The sequence below is a fragment of the Anopheles merus genome, chromosome 2R (genome assembly GCF_017562075.2).
Source record: "Anopheles merus strain MAF chromosome 2R, AmerM5.1, whole genome shotgun sequence".
NCBI lineage: Eukaryota > Metazoa > Arthropoda > Insecta > Diptera > Culicidae > Anopheles > Anopheles merus.
In genome coordinates this window covers 57,192,917-57,216,645 of record NC_054082.1, presented here as the reverse complement: position 1 = coordinate 57,216,645, position 23,729 = coordinate 57,192,917, and the positions used below count along the sequence as shown (strand labels likewise).

Here is a 23,729-nt window from a genome sequence, read left to right as displayed (position 1 = left end):
TTTAACTCCAGTGAGCATGACACACTATTGAGCGCGTTCATGTTACTGCTGGCGGTTTTCGTCTAATAATCGATTAATTACAATTGCTTTGGGTGCGCTTTTAAAACGCGCTGAACTCGAGCATACATGTTTTAAGCAATGCTGTGTTTTTTTCCTTGGAAGCGTCAAAGGGTTTGTTACACACAATGTGAAGAACGATTTATTTATTTTTTTCTTTAAATTGTATTAAGAACAGCATTAAGGTAGATAGTGAGATTGACGGTCTGCGGCCGGATTCGTTGGCACGTGGTGGCAAAGACCGCGGATGACTATTATCACAAGTGGCAGATCTTATTATCCAGCACGGCGTTCATTTCATCCGTTCGTTCCTTTGATTTAGAAACTACGACGGATATGCATAGACCATGATACGAGCTTCGATTCGATATGGTATTGCAGTGGTATATATTCCATCCAAACCGACGTCTGATTGTAATGTTGATGCAGATTTCCGACCAACGAACGTAGCACGAATTGATGCAAATAATGAAAGCAAATAAAGAGCACATCAATTCACTCTGTCTTTCATTCGCGCTGCCGCACACTCTTGCCCTTCTAGTGTGTATGATATCAAGGCAGCAGACGACAGCAAAAGTCTACGACACACTTCCGCACCAAAGCCTTACGCCCGGAATCATACGATGCTTTCGGCAGACCAGTCTTTGCAATCTGCTCGGACACGCTCGCGTATGCACTGGCGTTCCCCTTTCCATCTATGTCGCCCATCTTTACCTCACCGTACTAAACACCATGCGAAGATCAATTTATTGCAAAAGTTCCCCTGGGTCTTTGCTGCTTTGCCTGACGAGAAGACGAAGAAAATGCAAACTACCGTACTCATTCGCGGCAAGATCTGCCACAGACTCGGTTCAACTCGATCCCGCTACAAGTTGACTGTAGTGTCGTGGTAATGTGACCAAAACAGAAATTATCTGATTTATTATTATTGCGATTTATATGATCAGTTTCGTTTAGTCGTTCCCCGTTCCAGCCAGAGCTGCACATTTCATGATACATGCTCAGACACTGTTACATACATAAAAACTTCAACACATCCTTCCAGCGAATTGCATTTCTGATAGAACGCTATTATACGGTTCAGTGCGTATTCATTAGGGCTATACCGATTGCTTATGAGCTTCTGCAAATTTCAAAGACGACAAATGGATAATAATTCGTTCATGGTCCTACATTAGATTCTGGAAGCAGGAGTTCTCACTTTAATTAGATGTTTTTTTACGTTTACGTTAAAATTTTGAAATTCCGTGTCACATTTCCGTGTATGATAACTCGATATTAGTTCTCTCAAATATCGTATACTGATACAACTTTGTGATTCGGAACATTCTGTGTTGGATGCGAATCAAAATATTAAAAAAAAATCCAACCACGTATAACGTCACAAATGCCTCGATCTTGCATCTTTTTTTAAGCCTGATAAACGTATGTTTCCGGTGTTATCGACCTTTTCGATGCCGAGTTTGGAGAAGAGAGGCAGCTAATCGAGCTCTCGCGATCAATGAGACTGGTCCTGTCTTTTCAATGGATGATATCTCTCAGTTCCCATGGTGAGCTACAAACTACCCCTTTCGAAAACGTACAGTGGGATACACTGTCAAATGGATCGGAAATCAAAAATAACTCCTTCAAACTGACGAACACAACAACAACCGCATTTTACGGCGCCGTCCCATTACTTTTTCCGCCCAATTAGAAGTTCTGTTTAATTCCGTATTCGGCTCCCGGATGAGCACCAGGCTGAAATGTCTCCATCCTGCCGGAAGGGTTCTGTCTGCCCTTTGCAACTATCATCGTGCACCGTTCGCTCACATGGTTTGTTTTAGTTTGACAAATAACACGCTAAACAATTGCGACCAAACGGAAAATGTCTGGAAAACGATGGTGTGTGATGTTTTACGTACTAGTAATTGTGGGTAAATTTCGAATGTTCCATATATGAATATTTGTCTGATAATTTATTTCATTCTCTTCATTCACTTTCAAAATATCAAAAGAAGTCAATTTATAATTTACTTTAATTTTATTGTTCTTGTTTGGCCCAACAATCGTAGCGGGAGGAAAGGGGCTAAATTATTAAACCAGGAGTAAACATAGAAAACTCGAAAAATATCAACTTTGTATGATAAATGTAATTTAAAACATCTATTTCTGATCAATTGATGCACACCATAAATGTATCATAGTTAATGAATACAACTTTAATTTTTTCTATTGATGTAACATATTTAAACTATATTTTACTCTTTACTTTATATTTAAAAAAAAAGAAATTAAAAAGGAAAGGAAACGTCAAACGTGCCGTAAGCAATGGTATAAAACGAACAAAAAAAACTACTAGGCGTATCCAAAACCAATGTCCAATGACCAATGTCATAAAAATGCACTCTCGAAAAGATTTAATTTACATATACGAGTTAATCAATTTGAATAAGTTGTCAGGAATTAAAAAAAAAGATATCGTTCTCTTTCATTTCCTCTTTTTCATCTTTGGTCATTAATTGCTGTTCTTCTTGGGTAGAATTGTGTATGAATGGTACTAGCAAAGAACACTGTTTTGATTTTCTTTTTCTTTGATTCTTGGTTACGTTCCATTCAATCCAGTTGATTCTGCCATGTGGTGTTTCTATTTCAATATTATTGAATCGTTAGTACTTTCCGCATTCAATAGACAGCCCAACTTTATTCTTCTTTGGCCCAATAATTGCTGTCGGTCTAGGCCTGCATTTACCACTAATGGAAGCAATTATCATTGGTCCATGCGGGGCTTGAACTCATGACGAGCATGGGCATGATGTTACGTTGGACTATAAAACGACTTTATCACGTTTTTTTAATAGACAGTCTAAGAGAAATAAAAATCGCATGTCGTAAAAACCTTGCGGTCATATTAAAAAATCAAAACATCCTTGCAGGTTAACACATTCAAAATCTTTAATGATGCTTTTGCCGGCTACACTGTGATACAACAATTTAACTAAATTATGTTAATAATGTCGTTTACGACCTCAAATGTATTAGTCGATAATAATATCTTCCGATTGAAAATATTATATTATTTCAAATAAATGGAAACATTATTTCAAATAATACGAATACAACTTCTTAAATCAACATCATACCTGATATAATTAAAACCCGTAATGGCCCTGTTTCAACACTATATTTATGTTGTTCATTCTACATGTAGATATCAGCGCATCGTTTTAACGTCATCAAATGATGAAGCGATCATTGGGATGCAGATTTTTCTCGAATTTAATGATCTTCAGCCGTGGCAAATCGATCGAGCGGGACTCTAGCAAGCTAAGCGAATGTTACCTAAAGAAATCGCTCAAGATGCTAACCAAAAGTTGAAAAAGGCGTGCACGCCCTTACTCACATACCAATCACTGAATACTTCTGGATACCCATGGTCAGGACGTTTTCTAAAAGAGTGATTTTAACAATCAAGTAGATCGTCGCTCCTCCCTAAAGTCGCAACGCAGATCCACGATGTAATCTTCAATGTGGTCTGCTGGTTAAACCGGAGAAGATTGATTGGATGGAAAAGCTCTTAATCCTGACCAACGCTCCTCATAAGGGTCAAAAAATAGAGATACACGAGAAGAAACTGTAGGAGCGGAGAATTGTTGGTGAGCTTGACGGCCGAGGCCGATAAACTTGATCGATCACTTGGAATTGCTGGAATAACAGATGTCAAATTAATAATTTATTGATCGCTCACTCCTTTCTTACAGCTGGATAGCAGTGGAAGAGGTACCACAGTGCGGTATTTTGCTTTTTCAAACAGCGGTTGAATGATCGTCTTCAAATGTTATTTTCAATTAAACCGTATAGTCTATGCCATGTATTCGGTTGATGTTGATGGACAGAACATATTGAAAATTAGATATGTTATTATCATTAACCAATAACGTAAATTCATATTCCACTACTTGCTACTATTTGAGCTAGAAGAAATTAGATGATACATATTTCACCAATCGAAAAAAAAAATAAACGTCTAAATGGTTAAATTAATTCCTAAAAAATAGATAAATTAATCAATTATACTAAAAAATGGATTTTACTCACAATCCCTGCCCTACGAAAACTGGTCACTAAAGACTTAATTTACCAGAAAATGTCGAATTAGGAATTTCAACAAGTGATCTCTGTAATCCGCTATTTGATTCCATTATTGTAAAACTCTGTTCTGCAGAGAAAGTCATAAGAAAACAGTATACTATTCGCCTGATTTTTTTTAGCTTTTCACAACGGCATAGATTAACGCCAGGGACTCATACCGGAAATAGTGAGGAAGAATCGTGAAACCCACGTTCGAGGTACAAGGGAAGCGTTAACTTGTGATGGTCTTTTTACTTTAACCGCTTCATTTGTGCTACGTTAACACGCAGAAATAACAGGTAATGGTCCGTGTCGATCTGCTGGTGGAAAAAGACGGTTCGTGGTCCTCATTTCGGTTGGGGCAAGTTATTGGTCACCGGCAAAGATGTAAGCCTGTTTTCTGTATCAGTCGAATAGCACTTCGGGCGGTTTCATTCGCCGTAAACTAAAACATTAATCATCGTCGCTGGATTGAGGCAATACTGAAATGACGATCATACGAATCGTCCTATTCCAGGGATTTGGTTACAGCAAAGATAATCAAAACGCATATTCTTACTCTAGCACGAATGAGTTTCCATGACAACAAACATCGAAAACAAGCATCCTACGGAGCCAATGTTTTCCATTTAATATGCATACAGTTGCATGAGTATAATTTTTCTTCTTCTTTTTGGCTCAACAACCGTTGTCGGTCAAAGCCTGCCTGTATCACTTGTGTGGTTGGCGGCTTTCAATGTCTTTTGGGTAGGGCAACCCCCCATAGTAGAATAGTCAGTCCTACGTATGGCGGCACGGTCTATTTGGAGATCGAACCCATGACGGGCATGTTGTTAAGTCGTACGAGTTGACGAGTTTACCATGAGACCGGCTTTGAGTATAAAAGGAGGATACCAAACACTTGATATGTTTACTCCAACATCCAACAATAAAATGATATAATGAAGAAAAGTAAACCATGATTATGCTAGACATTTTAATCCATACATATTAACCCTTTCAGTGATTTGCCCGAGTGAGACTCGGGCTGTGCTTTTGTTCTCCGTTTCGATTCAATCGTTGTTTGGGGAAGGGGAAAGGAGATAAAACATAGATAATGACACATTTTGCACACCATCTTTTATGTAATGCAACGGTTTGCAAAAGGGGATAAAACTTTTTGTCATTATTTCATTATGGGTTTGTGCATTTTTTTTATTGTGAGACTGATAAAGCTATAAGGATAAAACACGCGACATGAAGAAAACTGAAGCTTCGATTATCGGAGAAAAAATCCAAATTATTCGTTCACTATTTTTTATTTACTATTTTAAACTAGGCCAATACTATTTTTTTGTTTCATACCTGTGCATAAGATTCAATTAACTTCACAATTCACTTCCATCATTTGTTACAAAACATATTTAACATATGGTATAAGTTCTGAAGGGCCGATAATAAGGCAGGGCCGGTCTGGTGGTACAGTCGTCAACTCGTACGACGTAACAACATGCCCGTCATGGGTTCAAGTCCCGAATAGACCGAGCCCCCATACGTAGGACTGACTATTCTGCTATGGTAACAATAAGTCACTGAAAGCCAAGCTCACTTCACTAGTGGGTACAGGCAGGCCTTGACCGACAGCGGTTGATGTGCCAAAGAAGAAGAAGATAAGTTCTGAAACGTAGTGTCGGATTAACACGAGAGGAAGCCCTTAGCGGCCACAAGATTATAGGCCTTTCTTAAGTTAAGAGCAAGAAGTTCGATGAGGTATTCTAATACAGAGAATTTAATAGTTTTCTTTATTTCTCCACGCCACCGCTTAGTTTGTGTACTGTTAAATCTGCCCTTGTTTAAAAATTAAATGGTTATTATTTTAAATGTCTAAATTATTTGAATCCATACGCATGACTCTTGATCACCTATGATCACCTTGACATTTAATGTTATTCATCGTTTAAATATGGGTTTTCAACACATGTTTTCAATAGAATTAAAGCATAGAATAACATGAAATTGTTGCTTTACAAATCGTCTGTTATATAGAAAACCGAACGGTCACTGAATAAACGGAACGATGCAATGAAATTTGCGTAGCTACTGCGAAATCCAAACGTAGTTGAAAACGATTCAGTCGTAGTTGACCATTATCATGGATTGCGATCCATAGCCACTGGTTAGATATTCAAAGGAAGGTGAAAACAGGTGTAATTTCTGGTGTTTTAATAGCCTAAGGATGCGTGCAACGGATTAAAAAAAAAACAACGCATGTGATTTTAAATTCCAAAGATTTCGTTAAGAGAAGGTCATACAATACCACTCCTGGGACTAATTCCAAACCTATGTTGAACCATATTGGAATTTTACAGAACTCAATCTGGTGCTGGGTCTGATTCCAAACCCATGTAGGAGTTAGAATTAGGTCTGTGGTATTAACAGAAGTGGTTCGAAAAAAGGTATTTTTTTTTAAAGAAAATGACTATACATATCATGAAATTTCTTCCCATAATCAAGATTTAATTTTGAACAAGCACGTCTAGAATAAGTTTTAAATTTCTTTTTGATTGAAAACCTTGTAACTAATTCAATAAAATGTACGCGCTCAATTGAGGTAGGCCGCGACAAATGTATTTTCAAAGCCAAGTGACTCGCGATCCTAAAAAGGTTGGAGAGCACTGCTTTAAATGATCCTGACACCATACCGGTCAAAACCCTGTAAACCAAAAATTAGGCCCATGTATGGAAAAAAATGAACTCTAACTATAATTTGCATCGTTCTTCTCTTTACATTTCCAATCACTAAAAACTAAGTAGGCGTTGCTTTTTCCATAACCAAAGCCAAGATCTATTAAGGAGAACAGGTCGATGCAAAGCCCGTTGCTAGGTTGCCATTTTCAGCTCGCTTTTGACAGTTTTATGAGAAAGTGTTTACAAACAAACGGCTAATAGTTAACGTGGAAAAGTGGACGAATTTACTATTGGAAAGATTATATTGGTTAAATTAAAAAAAAAGGTGAAAAGAAGTCCTATTTACATTCAATTAAACACTGAGAGTAAAATGAAACTTCCAATCGGCACACACTGGTACAATATGCATACCGTCCTTTACTTATAACCCGGCGACGAATGATAAATGAAATCCTTGGATTGTATCAGTCATGTTATATTGGATTCCAATTCTTAAAATATTCTAACAGGAAATGAATGCAAAATGCTGAACAAAACTCTCATTCACTCCATAGCAACGTCCATCGCTAAAAATAAACAATGTTCACTTTAACTGTTAAAATTTTCCCATGGCTTTCTGTCAATTTACTCTAAACGCTTCGACCTGTTCTCTTTCAAGGACCTTGACCAAAGCGGTCGTCATTGTATGAATGTAAACTAAACAGAAAACATCCAAGCTACCGATATAACGTAACGCTGATCAGCCTTTACTAGAATTTTATAATAGAGAATCTAATTAATATTCTTGATATGACCTAACTGAATACAACAACTTATATAATCGAAGTCTTCTTCTTCTTCTTCTTTATATTATTGTTGTTCAGCTTACATACTTATTGTGTCACACCATCCTGTAGAGGGTTACTAAGCTTAAAAGATTTCTAATCATAGTTTGAATCTGTTCTATCACTTGGTAGAATGTTTCAAACAGATTTGGCTGTGGTATTTTGCAAATGACCTTAATCTATCTAATTGATTTTAATACAATGAACCCTCTCTATTTGACACCTCTCCAATTTGAAAAACCTCTCTTATTTGAACATTTTGCACAGTCCCTTGATTTCCAGTACATTTTTGTTCCTCTAATTTGGAAAACCTCTGAAATCTGTGTCCCTCTTATTTGAGTATGGTGTTGCCATGGTTATTGAAAGATGTATGCTCAAATTAGCGATTCTGTTCGCAGTTTTCTATAGCACCAGTTAAGGCTGCATACTAAATGTTCTGTCTCTTTCTTGTTTGTATGGACCTTTCATTCACTTTAAACCTCTGTAATTTGAAAACCCCTCTTATTCGACAGTCCCATCGCCTCTCAAATAAGAGAGGGTTCATTGTAGTTTAAAAAGCTCAATTGCAACTCAAATTCAGAAATAATATATTTTACAATTCTTGTAGAAACAAGCTTATATTTTTTAGACATTTGATTATATTTATTTCAGAGCAAATTGCTCTGTTGATTGTCAATATCTGATTTAAATATACCATAGACATTCGATTACAATAAGCTTTTTGCACTGACAAAACAGACATTAACTGTTACTGTATCATGGGAGATGCTTACTACTAGTACTAGAACTAGTCGCTTATAAAAGAAAAATAATTAGGTATTTGTGAAACATTGGGGCGGTGCCCTGGAAAGACTCAATAACATGCCCGTCATGGGTTCAAGCCCAGAATGGACCGTCCCTCCGTAGCAAAGATTGACTTTCCAGCTACATGGTAATGAATTAAGTCTCGAAAGCCTGTATAGGCCGGCATGTCCGCATAGGACGTTACGCCAAATAGAAGAAGAAGTCGTGAAACATTTGCGTTTTCAAATAAAGTTTCTGCTTGTTCCAGCAATGTCTTGCTATTATGAGGTAGAAACCAAATAATAGTATCACTTTACTTCTATTATCTTTAGTTTTCCATCATTCCCCATCCTTAGTTCTTCTATCTACTTTATTTATTGTGATATGCACTTGATTAAATCATCAGCTTTTCAACCCGGACAACGATTGTCAGATTGGTTAGAACAACGTTTGTGTGTCCAATCTATCTATAGACTAATCTTCAAAAAAAATGGAAAACTTCTTCTTCTGAATGTAGAATGCGTAAACCAGGTTTTGGAAGAGCCACGAAAGGATGATTAAAACAGGAATCCTACCCGTTCGTATTTGTAGCAATCGGTAAATCTATCCAATAGACCACCGAGTCGAGTAGGATAATGCAGTGATTAGTTTCACCTTAAATATAACTTTATTTTCGAAAAGTAATGGTATATTTTACCTGTTTCTACAAACGAATTACTAAATCAACTACAGGAAACAGTTTCATAGAAGCACCAGATACGCATATGGGCGAACATCGACTGAGAAACTTAAGCTCACAATCAACATTTTAATTAAGCAATTTGTATGTGTTCCCTGGTTCCCTGGTATGTCTGGTGTCAAAAAATCCTGATTAACATACATTTTTACCTTTTTCTAAAGTAAAGCGTGGGTTAGCTATACCAGGCTCGACATCAATAACTCCACATGGAAGATAGCACGCACACAAAAGTAAGTCCCATCCAAAACCCCAACTAACACACGAAGCCTTCTACCGAATCCAAAAATAATCATCATTCCGCTTTTGTGCTTTGCGCCGTTTAGAGGACTTTTTTTTATCTATGGGCAGTTAACATTTGGTTTAGCTTTGCCGCTGTTGGCCGGTTCCGTCGAGTGCGATAGGAATTATCTTCCCACATTCCTGTCACATAGTAGAGTAGGAGAAGAAAAGCTAACACGCATCTAAGCTACCTATTCCTAAAATTTATTTTGTATGATTAGCAACCCCAAACGGAAGGTTCAGAATAACATAAGAAAAAAAACTTAACAGCTTCTACAACCAAAAATATCTTCATTCGGAATGTGGCCAGAAATCAACAAACGATTTGACTGCTTTTTCATTCTAGTAGAGTACTGCTACTATTTCTACATTGACTTTATGCCTGCAAAGGCACAGGTATGTTTACGAAACATAGTAAATATGATGCACTAGGAAGATGCTCTAGATACACAGAAAACGGTAGATTTTTTAAACTCCTTACGCTGAATTTTTTAATAAAACTGTTAAAATAAGACCTACACATATATGGCGTGAAACGTGTTTCAATTAGGCTCAAGGCAGTGCCAACCACATCGATCCCAAGCCTAAAACATTCCAATTTTATTATTTCAGTACATTAGTATACGCAGGACTGGCTGTGGGTACATCCTGCTATGGGTGGGTAAATCAATAAGTCACTGAAAACCAAGCCCAATAGTGGTACAGCGGTACTAGTGGTGACCGACAACGGTTGTTATGTCTTAGAAGAAGAAGATTTATTGTTTATGGCGGTTTTGTAAAAGCGAACATGCAAATGCTAGTTTTCTTCTCGATATCCTCAACCACAATTAGTTAGTTCTTCAACTGTTAATGTCCTAAACTTTGTTCTACAAGTTTTTAGTTTAGTGTTTAAAATGTTGTTTTATTCGTTGCTTTCTATACTTTTTCATAACTAATTGCAATATGGCAGAAGCACAGTGCAAAACAGTAAAAAATAGTTGTCAATAAAAAATATCAGCCATATGAAATGAACGAAATACGAAAGAACAAATCACGTAACACATTTCGATAAAACATAACAAAAACAAACCTTTGTTAGAGTGACGCGGCAACAATATCGCATAAATTATCTAATGTCTCGATCTTCCGAAAACTTAGGACGATTGGCACTGTCACATCAGTCACCATTCTTCTTTAGATAAACGAATACCACATGCTCGCCAATCATACCGATCACAATTTTCTCGTTTACATTTCATTTCATACAACCGAACGGAAAATGAACTATAACACAAGAATTCAACCGATTTGTCTGATCCAATAACTATCATATCAGGGTAAATTCTATGTGAGCTCTCCATGGAGAACGGTAATTCGATCCATACTCAATCTTCTGAGCTTTCACCAATAGTGTAGTGAATAAAAGTACGAGTCAAAACGGTCTCAAATGTTCAGAGTAATTTGAACTAAGAAAACCTGTAGTTATGTGTAATTAAGTTATTTTTCATTTCCTTTTCCTCATTCTAACCGTCTAAACTGAATTGACTGAATTGATTCGATAACTTGTTTTCCATCCATACTTGGCATGATCAACATGCTCGAAAACGTAGCGCAAACAAATTCAATGTCTCCACGGGGGTTTTCGTACGATGATCCTCTGTCGATGATAACAAAAACTGCAAACATAAGCTCGGTACAGTCCAACAGTTTCAATGTAAGTCTGCAGAACGAGGAACATTCATCGATGCTTTTTTATGTCCAAAAGACACGTTTTCAACCATCACATTTTCTTCCCTATGAGCAGATGCACACATACGGTTTGTTTACGTCGGTGGTTAGTGTTTTCGATGGATCGTGAAATATTGCTTGCCTGCTGTCGCTTTTCGTTAGCGCTTTTTTAGCTTGACGAATGTCGGCGGTTTGTTGATTGTTGCGTGAAGCTTTATTCGTCGAAATGAATCCCGGAGTAAAGGTGCTTTACTTCAACTTCAAAGACAATTTAGATACAAATAAGAAGAATAACAAAGATTACATTGTTCAGCGACGAACCTGATAATCGCTGGCAAACCACATCAATTGAAAGTTGTTTATATAGAAACAATTTATTAGCATCGATTAGTAAGCAAGTCGTTCGAATTTTAGAGATATATTTTTATCTCTTACTTTGCTTCAATAAGGTTAACTTTTACAACTGTTGAAATAACGCAGTTCTTACTTTATCTCAGACGGTAAAACTACTCAATTGCTTCATCAAACATTTGCCAGCACGCAAAATGCATTACGATATACTTAAGGACTGTTCAAGAATCTGTTGTAGGCGACACAGTTATTTCCACAGTTACGCAATTATCGATACCTGTTAATTCGGAGGTACGCGGCCTTCTTAATTTCACAATTCATGTGTCAAATCAGTACAATTTCTCCGAGAATTGTCAATTTGAAAACAAATTGCTTTTTGGCTAAAAACCCAGAATTATATTTTTTTCCTGTATGAAACATATTAAATAAATGATTAAATGTATAAAAGTGCTTTGTGCATAAAAATTCATCAAAATATGCCATTAATCAAATGTATTTGGCTAAAAAACGTGATAATCGACACACACAAACATTCGAGTTTGGCAAGTTTTTTCTAAGAAATAAAAATTGTTTGCTTCAAGGGTTATGCAATTGAATACTTTTACTTAGATGCAAAGTCTAAACCTAAAGCTAACCCTATTATAAAAATACAAAGGTCCAGTCAAAAAAGCTTTAAACATGTAAATAAAAAAGAAATAAAAAGTATAGAGAAAAAAATCTTATTTACAAGATCACAACTGATCAGATAGGACACAAACAAAACAAAGAAAATAAAGTTGGAAAGAATAAGAAAAGACAAATAAAATAAAACACATACGTAAGAACACTTACGGGAGGCGAGAAGAGAGACTATGACTGACTATGCTGAGGTGGACTATGACTGTTGCTGGAAGCTTTTAGATTTGACATTACATAACGTCAAAAAGCAGGGCAAATTGAAGTTTCAAGTTTTTTTATTATACATTTGCTGAAAAAGCGTTCATATAATAACATTTATACCAACAATTGAACTATGAATGATTATATTTAAAAAAATTTAAATGGCACTGAGCTGCTGTATCATTTCATACGCTCCATAACCATGATTAAGGTAAATATAAAATGTTGCTGGACAAGAGTCAAATTCGGTCAGCAAAAAAGTTGCGGTAGCTGTTAAGTTCATATTCTTGCTCAGCAACAATGTTGCGCGCAACAAAATTAGACCACTGTCTATCTTGGTAACATACTAGAGGTGTACCAAATGAACCAGAGCCATACGGTTCATTCAGTTCACGTGAAAAAAATGATTGAACCGCTTCACAAGAATTGAATGATACGGTTCGTTTGATAAATTTTAGTTTTTATTCAGTAGGAACGGCTTCGGTCGTATTGCTTAATTTATTCGACTCAGGCTGTTTGATAAATTAACGTAAAAAAATGAGTGCATGCTCATGGTCATTTTGAACAAATCAGCAAGAAAAACATCCAACATTCGCAAATGTATATGCAAGACAAGAAACGATCGATCGTAAGCTGCGCAATGTGTTCTAGCGTCAAATGATAGATTGTCAATATTAGTTTGCTGCTCACACTACCAAGCCACCAGCTTAATCTGTAGTTCTACCAAATGAAATGCCTTCCCCTAGAACAGGCTATATGGCAGACTATGGAGGTGCTTGAGAAATTTTGACAGCTTTTTCTACAGTGTCATACGTTTATTTCTAGAGCAATCCATAAAACGATCTCTCCTTTTTTAATCAGAAGGAACTTGATGTTACTTATGATGCAAAGCAAAATACAAATACGATTATATTATTTTTTATTCGTGCAACTATGGCCATCCCATATCTTTGGTAGTTAATTTTGAAAATATAACAAAAAATTAACAAAAAATAAAAAAAGGAACTCATAAATTCTACCTGCTCTTCCCTACATTTCAAAACAGTCAAACTTTTGAGGCTAACAAAGACAAAGGCATCTCTCTTTTCGTTCTTCAGTTTTCCGTTTTGTGCATATAACTTAACATGTCTTTTATCTTCATGCACACATGCAGAAACACATTTTGGAGAAATACATCATAAAGCATGAGGAATGATACAGGTACGAAAAATCTTCGTGGCAAGTAGGACTTTATGTCGGTTGGAAGGGTGTGCATTTCATCTTAATTAAAAAAAATGAATAGAATAGACCTGAAAATTCGAGCTTATTGAAGTATTGTGAAATATGTGATATTGAGTATTAACGAACAAAGAACATTTATTTTTATGCATGTATTTTTTGGTTTTTATATTGTGAACCACAAACTGTAAATATATTAAATGCGATAAACAGTTTTATTTGATATTTATTGTTTCATTTGACAATATTCAAACTATTTCAGGTCAGGTATATTTTTTTCTTCAGAAAAAAATCTATATTACTCAATGATCGTTCAAAATTCCGTCTTGAATTCCATACACAATTTAACGATGGACGCTTGAGTCCTCCGCATGTGTCGGCCTTGATTTGCCATCGGATAACGTAATAAGTTCATTCTACAATTTTGTTGTGGCCATGTTTCATCTGTTCTCCCGAACCCAGTTTCATTGCGGCTGCGGGGACAGCGGCGTTAATCACCTTGAATGACTGCATTATTTCGGCAGCGACAGATCGTGCCTGACGCATCACTCGGCACCCGCAAACTGACAGACTGTGATTGACTTGTTATCATTCATTTTGCTTCGATCTCAATCTTCGCGTGCCAATCGTCCATAGAATGGAAAGAACTTTGAGCCGCCTGGAGATACAATTTCAATCGAATTATTTCCCATTCATCTCCTGCAGCATCAGCGGTATACCGCCAATCAGGGTGTTTGCCACAGATTGTGGTTACATTATTGCATGCGAGAGAAACACAAGCATGCTCAGCAAACTCCCACTTGTTCAGCACCAGGCCCGGTGATATTTGATCCATCCATAAAAATATGTTGAATATCGATAGTAGTAGTAAAGTGTCGAGGGCGTTGAAGTGTGAATAAGTGGTGGAATGGCCACCAAAAACTTTCTAACTGAGATGTTAGCTAACAGGTAATCCTTATTCTCCGCTAGATACACCTGCGTTGGTATAGAGTACATTACCATGCGACGATATTCGATATTCTTTCTCATGCTAATTGTTCCCAAAGACACGAAAAATCTGTCAAAATCATGTGCATAATTTTCGGGCAACCCTGGATAATGTAAGTGACGATGAAATACGTTGTCGAATTTACACCCTTATGAGCATGTTCAAACAAAACAAAATGCTGGAAACGTGTGATTGAGGTTTGCTTTTTTATTCATTTCAACTAAACCATCGAATCGTCGTTGCTAAATGTTGCTGAAAGAGGGTGACGAATACAACATTTCCAGTAGTAACAACATAAACTACTACCAGAAGCCAGATCGGCAGTCGAAAGGCAACTGGAAATCAAATATTAACTCACACAAAAAGATAACAATAAACAAACAGTACGATGTGTGAAATGTGAACGCACAGGCGCATCCACTACACAACTTCTTCGTCACTTATCGTGTTCGTAGGTTCATACACATTCTTCTGTTCAAATACTTCTTCTTTTTTGCTTTCATTGCGACAGCTTATTTCACAGGACAGTCTACGAGCACTTATATTGCCCTCAAAGGATGGTGTGGCTTATTTGCACAAATAATATTTAGAAAGTAACACATCGTAAAATTGTTTTGCGACCCGTTCATATATCTCCGACCCGTTTCATATAGACTTTTAGTCCTTATGCATTTTTGTTTTAAACTTATGGTTGTTTTATTTTTCTAACTAACCTTTTTAAACCATTGTAATGGTTGGAAAATGGTATTACCGTATTGTTCTTTTATATAAATATGATATTTAAACACACAAATACAAAAGTTTATTCAAATGTATTTAAAACAGATATCGAATGAAGTTTTCATAGCTTCCGAATCAAACCTATACCAAACAAAGAGAGTGGCACGATTCAATTGTTTATTCGAGTTTTACATTTGTATGCATATTCTTGCTGACCCGACGCTAATGCAACATTTGATGTGTGGTATAATGTAATTTTGCCGTAAAAAGTGTTGTTGTTCTTATTGCATTCAATCCTTTTTGTGCGTTGGTAAACGTGGGAGCATTTATGCTGGCTGTTTATTATTAGTTTGGACTTCGTAAATGCGAAGGCTTATTTTATCGTACTTCTTAATACTACGCTTTTTCCACTTCGGAGAATACTTGAGATAGAATTCACGCATGCACACAAACGCACACATCCTCGTGGACAAACTCAAAAAAGGGCTGCAATTGTGTATTCCAAGAAAAACAGAAAAGCTTCACAATCATCTCATGAGATCTCGGCAACTGGTTAGCACTTTTTCAATTCTATCTCATTCTGTTCTCCATTCGGTACCAGTCCTTTTTGGGATGTGTCTTGCACTGCTCCTTCGGTCATCATTTCTTCTATCTACTCTATACCGTACTTCCTCCTTACTTCCTTACACTGTCATCTTAGTCTTAGACGTCGTCATCGTCCATGGCGTATTTTCATCTCGTTATTTTTCTCTTTCCTGCCTTTCACGAAGCGGATATCTTTCAAGCCTGCGCTTGATAGGCGCATTGAAGCCTTGAGGCCAACATTCCATCTTACTTCGCAGTGGTTGTCGTCGTCGTAGCCGTCGCATAGTCGCCCAAAAGGCTCAGAAGCTCCCATTTCTTGCTGAGATGGAGCACCATAGCACGGCAAAAGCGGATTCAATTCGAAAGGCACTACAAACCGTCATTTTCATCGTGCTGCCACTCTCGTCGAAGGGATTGGCGGCCATGATTGTTTTCTTCGATCCTCGCTTTCGTACGTTCGTTCGTCCATTCTTTTGCCGGACACAATCGTTTCTTTTTAGGCTTTTTGATTTCCACGCGCTAAAAGATCACAGTGCCTCTTTTTAGTTGGAGAGAAGAAATCGTCTTAGGTAGAGCACGACTTCCCAGCATCAACCTATTCTATCCAACGCAAAACAAAAAAGACGATGTCAGAATGGCCGCTATTTCACTGTACCCAAACAAGCAACTTAAATTAGTTGATCAACTCAGTTTGTAGACTGGCAGGTATTTTTTAACACTGTTTTATTTTGTTCTACTGGGTTGAATACAACCAAAGCTTTTGCGATGATTCCTACAACTTCAGCAGACAACAAAGACGCAGCTTGTATCTCAACGGTTTCGTATGCAAAGAAATAGTGGAATAAAAAATACAGTCCAGGTGTTTTGAGGGCAGTAATTGAAATGTTGCAGCTTGAACAAGAATGGTTAATTAACCGATCGCCGCTATGATGGTCACTCTTTGTATAGATTTTTATTTTTTTTTTCATTCCCTGGAATATTGTATCTGTCTTATCATTGGACACTTTATTCACTGTCTACCATATTCGGAACCTGTCAACCGGGAGTGATTAAATTTTATGCACCAGATCGATGAATTCAGCCTTTGATATGGTGTGCATAGATAGCTACCATTGTACTATGAATTACCAACCTTTACCTTAAAAAGACGTTTTATAGCAATGTGAAAGATTAGTAATAGTCTTATTATTTTCTTATTATTATATTATCTATTATCCATGGATTAGCAATAGTCCTGTGGCAATAGTATTAGGTGACCAGGCTAATCATCGTGAACTATTGAACAACGTAATGCGGAAGGTATTCAAGTTGTTATTCTCTTTTGCTAGTGCACTATCTATAGAAAAAACCCTTTATGTAGAAAGCTTTTATAAAAATTTTGTTCGGAATAAAACGTAGCAGCACATTTTTAAAGGAATAAATAAAACAACAGTTGAGAAGCCAAAAACACTTTACTAGTGTTTTTCATTCTAATTTATTACTCAAACCCTGTTTCAAGTTCTTTTATCGATTTAACGTCTCATGAACCTTCTAAGAAGGGTTTTTACTGCTTAGTATTTTTCAAAACAGTGCCTAAGAACACTGTGCCAACACTTGATGCGTAACAAAATGTGTTTTTGTGGCATAGTGTGTAGGACCGCAAACACAACTTTAAGGTGTTATTTCTGCATTTAATCTTGTGCTTTTACCTCTTGGCTGGTAACAGAAAAAACAACCAAAGCAAGCTCATAAGTATGTGGTGTCTATGCCATCAGAATTCGTCCGCTAAAATATTGCTTTCCAGTTGATCTGCCAGTTCTTTCAAACTTTGCACTGCAACACTGTTCAGATTTCAAAACGTCTCCAGGAAGGATCGTCGCAAGTTCTATGGAAAAGATGCCATAGGAAATGCATTGCCTACTTAGTCTCATTGTTGAAACGCAGACACGTAGCAACCGAAGAGAAAAGTAAAAGAAAAGCATAACTCATGAACCTTTTTTGTATTTTTAGTAACATTTGCACCTTTCTTTCTACCGCCATGTTTGTGTCCTTATGGGAACAATACTGAGAAGAACAGAAATGCTGACTGCAGCGCTAGCAGAACTTTTGACTTACGAACTTGTCCTATCGAAACTATCGATTCTTGTCGCAGACATCTTACATATAAAGAACATCTTTGGGATTACATTCTGGGAAAACAGTGGTTAGAGAATCGCAAGATCAAGGCTTTGCCTCTGTAAACGTTTTGTGCATTCGAGCTATTTTGTGCACTCAAAATCATACAAATTTACAATTTAAATGACAAATATGTGTTAATTTACGGAGGACAATTTCTAATATCATTAGGATATATATCACACCTACACACGTTTTTTTGTATAAATACTCTTTATACATGTACATCCGTTGGCGTACAGCACGATCATACGTGTTGATAGAAATGTATCGCTACAGCTGATCCATCAACTGAAAATTTATGAACTTGTCAAACTCGGTTCAATCCGACATGTGTCGTTTCATTATAATAAGTGGAGACCATATAGTTCAATACTAATTTAAGAACTATTACAATTACAATGTTAACAAACACTTTAAAACACCTTGTTAACATTCCACAATACCGGTCAACGGCTATTCATTTATGTTTACGACTTGGGATAACAGAATATATATACTACATTTAAAAAGGTCGTACAATTCTGCTTGTTCAAGCTTAAAATTGTATAAGAAAAAAATCGATACTGTTGCACTTGAAGCTCGCTTCTATAATTGTTATTATTTCATTTACTTTTATTTTCTTTTCATTTATACCGCTACTTGGGCGTCATTTCATAGCCGGAAAGGAAAACGCGACAAAGATGAATACTAACAGTAGCGTGTAAAGTGGGTGAGAGTGATGGCTCAGTTCCGGTATGACCTAAGGAGTGTTAAATTTCGTTAACCCGATACTGTCCCAAAATATATTTGAAGAAAGATTGTGTGTGTCCACCGACACAAATCGGTGTTAATGGCGGTTGTGTGGCAATGATTTAAATAGGATACATACAACAAAACAAATCTAGAAGATATTTAACATTTTTCATTTTCACATATTGTAATTTAAAAGTAAAAAACTACTGTATTTTTAGACTATTTAGTACCGTTTTGACTCGCGAAAATGTCATCAAAATTCATTATCATAATTAGCAAAAGTATCCTTCTTCATGTTTTCAACACTTATGCCGTGCATAATTAACGAAATAGGTTATTTTTTAAATATTCTTTTGTCTTCGCTTTCTCGCTATAGACATATATCGCCATATTGCGAAAGACGCGAAAAGAGGTGTCAAATGTCAAAGGTCTCAAAGCCGATGTATACGTAAAACTGCCTTAAATAAACTACCCGTACGACAACATTGGTGTTGAAGTAACAAGAAGAACAACACACCCATGAGGCATGAGGATCCTTCTCAGAAAGCTGCGGCATATCAATTACTATTAGTGTAAAATATAATCATGTGCATATGGATTGTAGATAGATATTTTCGTATCATAGAGCAAGACTAGCATAAAAGACTGCCGTATAAAAAATATTAAGTCGATGAGCCAATGAGTCAAGAGCCAATTCAAATAGAACTACAAGGACATGATATTGCGTTGTCAAAAAAAAAAAACAGTCTACGTGAGAGTATCTATGCTATGTATGTCTAAAACGTGCTATTTTGATCATGCAGAGAAGCACAAGGTTATAGTTGGAAATAATCCTACATTTAAAAAACATCTGGAAAAGTCGAAAAATGCACACTATAGAAAATGCTGGCCTCTCGACACTGCAGGGAGTATGAAATATTTTCTTCTATTTTGTAAAAAAATGATCCTTTTACTCCAAAAGCAGCAGGAAACAAGATAGTTGCACCAAGTTTTCTCGTCATTTCTGTAAGCAAGTGCCACGAACGCTTTTGAATGAACCGACCCTGAAATAGGGTTCGGGTTTTGTCTGTACAAAACGAACAGGCAGATACAGGGACGGTCAGAAACTTCTTAGCACCTTTTCTCTTATGAAGGGACTGCTTTCTATGCTCACGCGGAAAGGAATGATATTTGTTCCCTACACGCAACAAGAACTACTACCTGCGTTTGTAGACATGACAAAAATACCCAAGTCCGTACGCCATATTTCCGTGGCGGCGAGAATGATCCAATTTCACAGTATTTTGGAAAATAATCACCTTACTGACAGGTCCGGATGTGACGCTAAAACTAAATTGCATTTCACATACATAATAGTGTCACAATCACGATTCCACAAGTATAAGGTCAGTATTTGAAGTATAAGGTATTTTATTTCTTTTTTATCGAAATTCCTGCAGACTGCTAGACATTTTAATTCGATTAAAGTAGAGGTACATGGGGTAATATGCACCTCTGGGTCAGCAGTCAAGAACGAACTAAATTATTGTCGTTGAGTGCAATACAGCTCTACATGCAAAGAAACCCAAATATTCACAAAACAAAAACTTCATCGGTTCAGGTACGTTTTTATGTAATTTTGCTTACCGTTTCGCTAAGAGATAAAGATTCCAAATTCGTTGCTTTTATCCATGGAATACATAGTTCTTTTAACTAGAATCAGAGCTTTGAATTGTACATAAGTTTGCCGGTAGATATGGAGATTTACACCTGTTTTCATCAAAACTGTTTTCAACTATAAACTGGGCAATAATGCATTCCCAGATGAAGCAGATCGGGACAAAATGCACCAGTTAGTCCGGTGCAATTTAGAATGAGTTTTGTTGTAGTTGGCATTTATTTTGGTAGGTTTTACCCGATGTTGGGATGCGTTGTTAAGATTCGTTTTGCCCCGTTGCTATGTCGTATTTTACCCCAAGAAAGGTGCATTTTGTCACAACCAGATTAAAATCTTTCTACAATTGGTTTAATTAGAAAATGATTTATTTTTGTTTTTTCTTTTGCAAAAATGAAAAAAGTTAATTAACATATTGCTGAATGTTCCTTAAAGAATCATATTATTTCATCAAATCAACAATCGCTAGCGAATTTCATTTAAAATTCATAAATTTTCCTTTAGTGGTGCGCATTATCCCACGATCTCTTAATAGTGGTTAGAATATAAAGATAACTAATCCAACACATAAGTTTATTCATTTTGCTAATTCGATAGAGATTGCTGCAGGTAAAACATTTACCAAAAAAGATGCATTTAATGGACGATGAACCTGGATCTTAGGTTTATTGAATCTCGGGATCTGCTTTTCAGTTCCCTGTGCGTTACAATATTGAACCTAATAAAAGCCGCCTCTTTAAGAAACGGTACATCTTCGCTAACGAGAACACCGTGTATATATACAATGCTTGTCCACGCCTGATCATGCTCTAATGTTCCACGGAAGGTTGATTCATTCAGTTTGAGTTTCGAGATGTCTCAGATTGCTTCCCTCGATTCTAACGGCACAAATGCACACAAGGCTGGGTACAATACTGCATATCATGCATCATCAAAACTGTCTATTTTATTTATAAATATAGTTCCCTCCCATCGCATTGGCGATCGCGTTCATCGATGCGTTGTTAAGAATATTTGTTTACATGTGTTGTTGCGCCCTTTCCCGAAGATTTTGTTCCAACGATTCATTGAAATCTTCACCATTTCGCTATCATCGTTGCGCCGTCCGACGCATTTGAACGCTTTTCAAGCCCGCAATTATGATTGTGAAGCCTAGCAAACCATGCGAACATATGATCAAACATGTCAATCATTTAGAACTTCAATCGTATTTGTAGTAATAATGTATAAAAATCAGGGAATTAATATTTATAGAGCTTGAAAAAACATTGATTTTGAAGCTCTAAATAGCTTTTTTTATTTCTATTTTTTTTTAATTCCAATTATTCAGAGTTTGCTTACCCATGAGGTGCGGTATGGTGGGCGTGATGAAACGATGGGGTAGAAGGAGGTGCTGTAGGATCCCATAGGTAGCGACCATCATGAGCAGCTCGCTGATCGAGCCCAGCTGCTGCAGGCAGTTGAGTGTGGAATGCTACAAATGCCGACGGGATTTGCAGCGGTCCGTACGCACCACTTCCGGCGGGTCCTGCACCGTTGCTGGTTACCGCTGCCGCTGCTGCGGCTGCTGCTGCTGCTGCGGCAGCTGCTGCGCTTAACCCGTGCGCTGCCAATCCTGCCTGTGGGTGATGGTGCGCATGATGAGCTGCCAGAGAATGACCTGGATGGTGGAATGGGTGCACTTGCATATGCTCGTGGAAAGTTTCTTTCTCTGGCATTGTGAATTGGTTGTATCGCTATTCATGCAGTACTGGCAGCTTGTATCAAGAACAGATTTGGTTCACTTTTTTTCTCGATCTTTCTAATTGAGCTCAAACGACACGCTATCACTTGGGGATGTTTTTCTTCTTTCTTTTCCACTGTGATAATATGGACCCCATGTAGAATGAACAATTACACGCACTAGTTTTGAAACGTTTGTTAAACAAGCGATCTAGCGGCACTTTCGTCTCAAACACTCCCTAGATGGTGCGTCCAAAACATGCCGAATTACACAAATTTATAATTCATACGGATGGGGACAGGTGCTTTTAGCAAATTTTGAAGCATATTCTGCACTTTATAATGCATTGTTGGGTTTTCTTTGTTGTAACTGGTGTAGTTTAGTGAAACGTCACAAAATAACTTCGAGATAAAATATGTGTAAGGAGTATGTACGTACAATTAATCACAAAAGTGGTTAATTACGTTCCGTTGCGCTGCTATCAGTTACCTTAAAACGCAGCGATACACTGAATACACTTTTTTTTTATAGATTATCATCAGCTCAAGAGTACAGTGACAGTAAGCACTAGTACGCTTTTCTTTCACTGAATTTATGCTAATTCCACAACATTATGACGAGAATCAACACCGGTTTTTGGCTAGAAACACAAAACTAATGGAAGCGTTGTACGGATAAACTATCACCATGCGTCGATCATTTACGCATGATATGAAATTCCACACACCACACACTATCTAACTATGGCACTGTCAAATGACAATTAATTGTGTTAAAGAAACACGCGATTGACCGATCAATCGATGCTGATTTAAGATTCGTCCGTTCACTCCCGAAGCCTCGTGCTCGCACTGTGTATGACTCGGTGAAACTGGCAATGTGCTAAGTCGGCATGCAGGCGGCAAGCAATCACCACCAGCATTCCGATACAATCTGGTAGTCGCGCTCACGGCCCGATCGATGTGTGTGCGTGTAGGCGCAAAATGTAGAGTCGAGAGTTCAAAACACTGCAGGAGAGCGTTGTCGCTGCGGGTGCCGCTAGTTGGCTTTCGGTAATGAAGTGATCATGTACTGCAGGGGTAAGAAACTTGACGCCGAGACCGATTGTATAATAAAGTAATTTAGCATAAAGTAAATCAGGTATAAAAGATATATCACGATCTAACATACTAATTCATTTATCATGCGAATAAAAATTTCTATATGAAACTATTCTAAAGTTCCTAACACAAACAGTTACCAGATAAGCAACTCGAAAATGAATAAAAGATTCGCCTATGTTTCGTATGCAAGGTTGCTATACCCTGTCTCGACCGGTTCGGCTGTTTCTCAGACAAGCCTCTGTGGGTGTTAGTGGAAGCACCATCCTATGGTTGCCATTGTGTACGTGTCTATTAACTTGTTCGTCCTCTGTGAGAAAGAGATGTAACATACCTACACTCCAGTTAAGAGTGAATGAAATGTAATCAAAGCGTAGAGCAGAAACATGTCCCGGTGAGAGTGAAAGAACCCTCTCTCACTCAAGAGAGTATCGATCGTGATCATGCGAGAGTAAG

General features: G+C 37.2%; 1 protein-coding gene across 2 annotated transcripts in view; it reads right to left on the bottom strand.

Annotated features, from left to right (window-relative positions):
• The window catches only part of LOC121588288 (transcriptional activator cubitus interruptus-like), a 39,838-nt gene extending 16,680 nt beyond the window's left edge, over positions 1 to 23,158 (bottom strand). Inside the window, exons 1-2 of one of the 2 annotated variants that reach the window (XM_041906032.1) lie at positions 22,663 to 23,158; positions 21,792 to 22,411 (exon numbers count right to left, since the gene is read on the bottom strand). In XM_041906032.1, coding sequence (XP_041761966.1) covers positions 21,792 to 22,168 — 377 coding nt within the window. In that variant the 5' untranslated portion in view covers positions 22,169 to 22,411; positions 22,663 to 23,158. Of the gene's footprint in view, positions 1 to 21,791 lie in introns of both variants that reach the window. The other variant, XM_041906033.1, reaches the window with a different exon arrangement.
• Positions 23,159 to 23,729: the final 571 nt, after the last annotated feature.